The sequence below is a fragment of the Chrysochloris asiatica genome, unplaced genomic scaffold (genome assembly GCF_000296735.1).
Source record: "Chrysochloris asiatica unplaced genomic scaffold, ChrAsi1.0 scaffold00254, whole genome shotgun sequence".
Taxonomy (NCBI): Eukaryota; Metazoa; Chordata; class Mammalia; order Afrosoricida; family Chrysochloridae; genus Chrysochloris; species Chrysochloris asiatica.
Window position 1 is genome coordinate 2163654 of NW_006408772.1, and position 9232 is coordinate 2172885.

Consider the following 9232-nt stretch of genomic DNA (forward strand, 5'->3'; position numbering starts at 1 on the left):
GTTGTATACTGTCCTAGAAGTAGTTTGGACTTTGTGAATCTAGCCACTTATTTCAAATGACCCTATAGTTCTTTAATCCTTAATTTCTTCATGTTGTAAATTTCTTTTGAAGTGTAGGCTCCAAGAATTTAACACCATTGTATGTCATCTCTTTTACTTTGAAGGATATTTTTCTGCCCATACACTTCTGGGTTTACATTATTTTAATTTCATTAATTTAAATATATCGCTTACTTTTTTTCTTCTTGTCTGAATGGTTTCTGATCGGAATTTCACTGTAATACTTACCCTATATCTTTTGTAAATAATTTCACTCATTTCTTCCTGTAGAAAAAAATTTTTTTTCTCTTTTTCTCACTGTCTTCAAGATTTTCTCAATGTCTATGATTCTTAGAACTTTGAATATGTGCGGGGTGTGTTTGTGCATACATATTGTGGCACTATAGGATAAGCACTGAACCACAAGGTCAGTTTGAACTTCAAGGTTAGTGGTTCAAGGCCACCAGCCACTCCTCAGTTGGGATCAATTCGACAGCACTCAACAACAACAAATGTATGATATTTATTCTGGTGTTCTCGAAGTTTCTTGCATTTGTAGTATTGATTTCTGTCATTAATTTTGGAAAGTTCTAGCCATTATCCCTTCAAATATTTCTTATTATGTCCCTTCTTTTTTTTTCTAGGATTACAATTATATATATGTTAGACTATTTTATAGTGCCCCACAACTCTCAGATGCTGTTATAGTTCATTTTTTATTGTACCTGTATATTTGTAAAAATTTGTGTTTTAGTTTTATAATTTCTATTGACCTGTTTTGAAGTTCTCTGCTTATTTATCAGCTGTATCAAGTCTACTGATTGGCCAACCAGATGCATTTTTTTTAATCTGTTACTGTGCTTTTATTTATTTGAATCTTTTTTATGAGTTTCCATATCCTTGGAGAAATTACCTTTGTGATCTTGTCTACCTTTATCATGAACATTTTTAGCATAGTAATCATAATTATTTGTTTTATAGTTTCAACATCCATGTCACAATTTATCTTATTTTGATCTTTCCTTTTGATGTCAAACTGTGTTCTTTTCTAGCCATTTTATTTGTTGCATATTTCTTGCTGAATGCCAGATATGTAACATACTTTAATAAATAATGAGGTCATTATTTTTTTGCTAAGCACATTTTTTCTTCTGTCTTCATGGAGTGGAATTATTTAATATTAATTCACTGGAGAAAATTCAAGTTTATAAAACTAATACAAGAAGAAGAACCACACTCTTTTAATACTATTTATACTATTCCAATATATTCCATGCTTAACCTAAGATGCAGTAAAGCATAACGTTTCCTTCATTATACTTTCTAACTGATGCCAAAATGAAGTAATATTATAAATATTTGCAAAGTTGTATTTAGAAATCAAACTTAAAATAGTTTCCAAATTTTTCTTTTAGAGTCTTATGGAAAATAACTTCCTTGTTTTCATAACTTCCTAAAATGAGTTAATTTCATGGTCAAGTCCATCAAACTGATAGGTTCTTTTTTCTTCAGATTTGATGTTGACTTATTTCAAAACAAAAAGAGCTAACATTAAATTTAGGACTTCCTATAAATGCCTCTGGGAGAAAGTGGACGAGACACATTGTTCAGATCAACATCAGGACCTGCGGGAGTTAATTTTCATCCTGGAACAAGGTATCTTTTTCCTTTTCCATATTAAGATTCTCCCTTGTTTTCAAGCTTCTTTACTGGGTCTGAGTTAAATAAACTTTAACAGATTGTCTGTAATTAGTTGGCATATTTACACTCCTCCTTGGTTTGGAGATCTTGGTAACACAGGGTCTTGTTACATGTATCTACTCTACCACACACCAGGTAATTTTGCAGATCTCACTTCAAGACTGCATGAGTGAAGGAGATTAATCAATGGAATGTTTTTCTCCAGATTCAAACTGGCTTAAAGAGATCACATAAACACTAAAAGGATGGACTCCTTCTTATCAGGGAGTCTCAAGTTCTTCTGTAAAATTAAATAGTATTCTGTAATATTATTCTATCATGTAACTATTTTTTAAAAATATAAATAGACCACAACAACATCAAAAAACCTTAGGAAAAGAAGTAAAATGTCTATTATGTGAATGGGTATAAAGGTTTAATTCCTCCTAGATTATTCTAAAACCATAAGTCACAGTGATATATGAATCAATGAAGTGAGAAGCAGTGAGACTAATAAATATTTTAAATGTTGATAAATCTGCTTTTCTCAATCCTAAAATTATTTTTTAAGGATTCTGAAATTTCAATCCCATTATCTTTTATTTGAAGTCCTACTGTGGCTCTGTAGGATAATCCCTGGAATGCTAACCTCATGGCAGCGGTTCAAACCCACCAGTGGCTCCTTGTAAACCTCATACAGGGTGGCTATGAGTCACTTAACAGCACCATCTTTCATTTGCTGTTAATTATTCTGTTGGAAGTACTAGTTTTATATTCATTATGAAAGGTATGTGTGCATTATCTCAAATGTAACAATTGTGAGGCTGACACAGGACCAGGTAATTTTTCTGCTGTACATGGGGTCACCATGAGTAGGAACCTACCAGCAATCCAGATGTATAGGTTTGAGCAATTGATAACCCTAAAACACTTGAAACCCAATGCCATAGAGCCAATTTCAACTCATAGCATCCTATAGAGGGTTTTTGAACCTGTAAGTCTTTTTGAAGCAAACAGCCTCATGTTTCTTTCATGCAGTGGATGTTGTCGTTAAGTGCCATCTAGTCAATTTTAACCCTGTATGGGGTTTTCAAGGAGCAGCTGGTGAGCTTGAACCACCGACCTTATGCTTCAAAATGACTTTGCAGTCTGACACATTAGCCCACAGCACCACACCAGGGTAGTGGGTTTGAACTGTCAATTTTGTAGTTAACAATCCACTGACTACCCCACAGTGCTGCCATGGTTCCTGAGTCATTGATATGCTCCCTCCAAAAGAATAGCATCAGTAGGGAAAAATTCTTAACTTTTGGAAAATCACCTGTAAAAATATATTCTAACCAATTAAATGTTCCTGTTTCAGAATCCCAGATAGAGATAAAAGCAATGATTTTACAAAGAAGATTTCTTAATATTGTTAATATTTAGGCCATAAATACTCTACAATGAGTTATAGACTACTTAAATAGACTATATTGAGAGATAAAATATAATTACCATTAGGTTTAATTCATGATTTTATTATTTCCACTAATACCATTTTCCCCATTTTTGCAGAAATGTTAAAATGTAATGGAAATTTTGGTATAAAAAATGTAGAAAATATTCATTTACTTGACTGTTTTGTTTTCTGTTCATTTATAATATGACATATTCTAAAAGCTTTTGATGTGGCTTATAAATAACAGAATAAATCAGTATTTAAAAAAAAAATACAGATATTTTAGTGTAAGAAATAAATTGAAGCCAGAAATGAAATTGTTGTTGTTGCTGTTAAGTGCCGTCAAGTTGGTTCCAACTCATAGCAACCACTTATAGGGTCTCTGAGGAGCAACTGGTGAGTTTGAACCTCCAACTTGCTATTCAAACCAACCTCACAGCCCAGTGCTTACCTAAACACCACACCAGGACAAAATAAGCAGCCCTAAACGGGGTGCCATAATATCCTGAGGAGTGCTAAACAAGGACAGCATATCTGATTCTGATACTCCTGTTAGCCAAAGAGCGAAAATAAATGCAAAACCAAGAATATCTATAAGACATTAAGGAGTCCTGATGTGTGCTTTAGGATAAGCATGGGGCTGCAAAGTCAGTTTGAACCACAAGGTCAGTGGTTCAAACTCAATAGCCACTCCTTGGAAACCGTATACAACATTTCTGTGATTCAGGACTGAGTTGACAGCTCTTAACAACAAGAGAATACTAAAAGTTCCATGAACTGCCTAAAGAACCAATAGATCTGTTTTGGAAGAAGTGCAGCCAGAGTGCTCCTCGGAGGCCAAGATGGCTAAACTTTGTCTCTCATACTTTGGACATATTGTCAGGAGGGAATAGTCGCTGGAAAAGGATGTCATGTTGGGTGAGATGGAGGGTCAGAGAAGAAGAGGAAGACCCCCAATGAGATGGATCAGTCAGGTAGCATCATTGATGGCATCAAGTGTGGCAGCGGTAGAGAGGTAGTGAGAAAGAATCAGACATTGTTTCATTCTGCTGTGCATGGGGTCACTATGAGTCAGTTCCGACTCGATGGCACCTGACAACAACAACAACAACAACCATAAGAGAAGACATTAAAATATGCAAATAGCTCAAGAAAAGTCCAGGTTTGGGGACCTGTCAGAAATTCCTTCAGTGTTACTCAGGTAGAAATAGAGTGAAGTACAGATCTAATGGAGTCCTGGTGTGGCATTGTAAGATCAGCATTGGACTGTGAACCACAGGGTCAGCAGTTCAAACCCACAAGCTGCTCCTCAAAACCCTATACAAGGTTGCTATGAGTCAAACTGACTCATTGGCACTTAACAGCAACAACTAACTTAAAATTTAACAGTTTGAACCAATGCAGAAGCTCAATGGAAGAAAGATCTGTCAATCTATACCAGTAGAGATTTTGTTGTTATTGTTAAGTGCTGTCCAGTCGGCTTCACACCTAGTAAAATCTGAAGAAAGCAATTCTGTTACACGTCAAGTCAACACTCAGAATCAATTGGATGGAATTTTTTTTTTTTTTTTCAATTCATTATCTTTACAATTTCAGAATAGAAATATCTTCTTTTCTTAAATTGTCTCTCAAAAATCCCAGTTGTATGACACCAAAATGCATTATAACAAAATTCATTTAATATGTATGTCCAAAAAGTAAGTGATGGTTGTTACAATAACAAAGAAAGTTTGGGTAAATGAATGGTGTTTATAACTTCAGGGATTCTTCCAGTTTTTTTACAGGTTAGATTATTGTCAGAGTGAAACAGGAAAGCTCTCAAAGCCTTTTATCATAAAACTTGGAATTTCAAATTAGATTTAGCATACAAATAATACATTCTTATTTCACAAAAAGTACAGGATATGGAGATATTAAAAACTATCAGTCATCATCAAACTAAAAAATTATCCATAAAATACCTTTAATATATTTAGCATATAAGTATACTATTAGTAATAGCTCATAAATCTGATTTTATTAATATATATTTATACCATATTTTACTAGATGAACAACATATTATTTTGATATGCCATTAACTGCTTAATCAATAATCACTACCCAGATATTTTTATTATTTCACAATTCCATATTGTAAAAAAATGCTATAATAAACATCCTTGCATGTTTTACATTTTTTTAATAGAAGTAGAGATTATGTTTCTGCTGAGGACAAAAGTTATAAATTTTAATAATAAACCAACTAGAGACCTGTTACATAATCTCTGAAGAAAATCAAGACATACATCTGAATATATATGCTGCCTCCCTACTTTACAAAGATTGAGGTAAAACTGCTTATCAAAGGTCTTAAGGTTTATACCAAAGGACATGATCACAAAAACTTTGTTGTTGTTAGGTGCCATGGAGTCGGTGCCGACTCATACCGACCTTATTATGCACAGCAGAACGAAACACTGCCTGATCCTGGGCCAATCTTTAGGCCTGAAAAATTTTCCAGGTAGTTAATACCAATCTCACACTGAAGTCATAAAGAAGAAAATCTCAATAAGGCATTCATAAAAGGTTTACTTTTAAGAATTCGATTTCTTGGTGAACCCTCCAGGAAAAATTTGTTGCAAAATGTATCCCTAAATAACTAAACAAATTGACTTCCACTTAAAGACAGTTTAATCACAATCCAATTGTTGAAGGAGATATGCCAAAAGAAAATTTGGGTGTTAGTGCCATTCCTGTTAGGTCATACAGTAATTCAATGTTGCTATGCTCTGGTAGCGTAGTGGTTACAAATCGGGCTGCTAATTTTACAGTCAGCAGTTCGAAACTACCAGCTGTTCCGCGGGAGAAAGATGAGGTGTTCTGCTCCCGTAAAGATTTACAGCCTCGGAAACCCTGTATAGGGTCGCTATGGGTCGGAGTGACTCCACAGCACATAACAAGAACAACAGCATGCCCTGGTGTGGCGCTGCGAGATAATGAGCTAGACTGCAAGGTCGGTTTGAATTTCAAAGTTAGCGGTTCAAGATCACCAGCCGCTTCTCGGAAACCCTATATGACGTCGCGATGATTTGGAACCGACTCAACAACACTAACTACAATAACACTGTTGTTAAGTACTGTCGAGTAGATTCCAACTCATACTTACCCTGTATACCGTTTCCAAGAGCTGCTGTTAGATATGAACTGCCAACCTTTCGGTTAGCAGTCCAGTGCTTATCCTACAGCGCCACATCATGGCAATAATTCAATTGTTGTTTTTTTTTGTCGTGGAGTCAGTTCCGACTTATAGCAACCCTGTACAGGGTTTCCGAGGCTGTAAATCTTTAAGAGATCAGAAAGCCTCATCTTTCTATCTGTTCAGAGTTTTTCTAGTTCAGAACAATAAACTCATAGTGTTTTGTCTCTCTATAGGAGAAGAAAAATAACTTAAAAATGTATATTTTCTGAAACCAATTTACAATATTAATGTTCATAGGATTGATCAAAATGAAACTTCTACTTTGGGCCTGCATTGTGTGTGTTGCTCTTGCAAAGAGGGTGAGTAATTGTACTTTTAAAACCGTAGTAGTACAATTATCAATTAATAATAGATATTAGTGTTAGTGATACGCTATTTTTGCATCAGTGATACATGTGATTGAGCATGAAGAGTTTTGTGCTCATTTTTTCAAAACAAAGTTTTTAAATCAAAATAGTAAAATTGTAGTTCCTTTAAAACAGGTAACAGCTAAGAAAAGAGGTGAATTTTTTTTTAATGTAGTGAGACGCAGAAGTCTTATATATATGCATGCATGTGTGTGTGTGTGTGTGTGTGTGTGTGTGTGTGTGTGTATAACCACCACCACCATGTATAAATACATATAGAAGAGTGTGTATAGAAGAGTTCCCAAGTCTGTAAATCTTTATGGGAGCAGAAAACCTCATCTTTCTCCCATGGAACTGCTGATAGTTTTGAACTACTAACCTTAAGCTTACATATAAACTCACATACATATACATATAAATAAATAAATAAATAAATTATATATATTATATATATTGTTATATATATGGTTATATAAAACAAACATTGGGATCTAATGTTACATGGCTACTCACATACACAGACATTTAATGTGTCCTTTTCATACAGAAAACTAATAAAAAGAAAAGGGTGTGTGTGTGTGTGTGTGTGTGTGTGTGTGTGTGTGTGGTGGTGTGGCACTGATGAATAAGTACTGTTAACAACATGGTCCGTGGTTCAAACCTATCAGCCACTCTTGGGAAACTCTATATGGGATTGGCAAGAATTGGACCAACTTGAAGGCATGTAGCATCAACAATTTTAAGAAAGCTGATTACAACATCAACATCATCAAATTATAGCAAGCTGACTTCTTCTGGTAATGAAGAACTAACACCTGGTTATGTAGAGTCTCAAAGAATCCTCAATGATATTTAATGACCTTCAATGCTTCAATGTAGTATAAATAGATGAGACTCTAAAGTAAGAAATGATCATTGAAAAAATGTGGATATGTAGTCTTTCTGGAACTGTAAAGAGTTGCCAACATACAACACAAAAAAAGTACACACAACTGCATGCAAAATCTGGTAGGCAAAAGAGAATATAGCAAACTAAAACACACTTGGAAAAGGGTTTGAAATTTTTCACTCCTAATCCAGCTATATGAAGAAAAAGATGAGTGTTTATTCATATGATAGAGATTTGTGCATATGTAGAATAATACAACCCAAAATCCATCCAAACTAAAACTTTCTGATGTAATTATCTAGGTCAAAAATATAAAATTATGAAGTTGATGAAAATAAAAATAAACAAACAATACATACAGTGTTTCATATTAAAAATAAAACATAATAATTGTAAGACTATGTTGTTGTTAAACGTTGTCATGTCGGATCCTGCTCATGGTGACCCCTTATAGGGTATCTGAGACTTTAAATCCTTGCGGGAGCAGAAAGCCTTGTCTGTCTCCCAAAGAGCGGGTGGCGGACTTGACTCACAGACCTTGCGGTTCATAGTCCACTGCCTATATTATGGAGACACTCTACTCCTTTATAAAGCTTTATAAAGCATTTAACAATATAGAAATCTGAGTATATTCATTTTAAAGCATTTTTTCCTTTGCTTTAGAAGCGTTTCCCCTTCATTGGTGAGGTAAAAATTCTGTTTTTTCATATATATACTTTTTTTTTTTACATTGAAGTATACTTTATAGTTAGAAACTCTGATTTCTTTAAAATGCAAAACTGTATAACCTTGCTGATAAAATATTAATGCTTTCAAATTTTTCTGATTTGCTAATAAACTATTTTTAAAATACAATTGTATTTATGTTAAATATTTTTACTATAAAGTTTTTATTCCTTTACATTAAGAGCATTAATTAAGTACACATTCCTTAGAGTATAAATAAAGTTTTTATGGTTTGCAACATAGTTAAAGAAAAACTAAAAAGGTAAATAATTACAATGTTTAAGAATGAAAATTTCAAATTATTCAGTTTTTTCGGTATTGTTCACTCAGTACGTATACAGAAATATAAATATAGATTATTTTAGTTATGTAAAATCTAACAACAACATTATCTTTCTTATTTGTTTTAGAAATTTGTATCATCAAGTGAAGAGGTAAAAAATATTAATTCTTGTTTATATCTGTATTTTAAGATGGTGAAAGCTACTTCCATTATTAATATTCCATTAAAATAGGATTTCCTTTCGAAAAACATAAAATAATTTTGTAATTTTATGAGATTGTTTGAAAAACTAGAAAAATAATTGAGGAACATATTATTTTACTGTAATGAGCTCTTTTAAATATTCATGTATAAATATATATATTAATAAATCCCATAATTTTTAAAACTTAACACATATATTTCCAATTTTCACTGACTGCTTACTAGGTAGTTGTTGTTGTTAATTGCCATTGAGTCAGCTCTGAGTCATAGCAACCCTTATAGTATTTCAAAGGTGCAGCTGGTGAGTTTGAATCACCGACCTTGGGGTTCAAACTGACCTTTCAGTCCAGTGCATTATCCCAGGGTTCCACACCAGGATTCT

The 9232-nt window shown here is 33.5% G+C and overlaps 1 protein-coding gene across 1 annotated transcript in view; it reads left to right on the top strand.

The window, feature by feature from the left end:
• The first annotated feature begins 6649 nt into the window (after positions 1–6649).
• Positions 6650–9232, top strand: part of LOC102834521 (chromosome unknown open reading frame, human C4orf40) — a 4536-nt gene continuing 1953 nt past the window's right edge. The window contains exons 1-2 of the mRNA XM_006873788.1: positions 6650–6700; positions 8301–8324. Of these exons, the coding sequence (XP_006873850.1) occupies positions 6650–6700; positions 8301–8324 (75 nt within the window). The remainder of the gene's footprint in view (positions 6701–8300; positions 8325–9232) is intronic.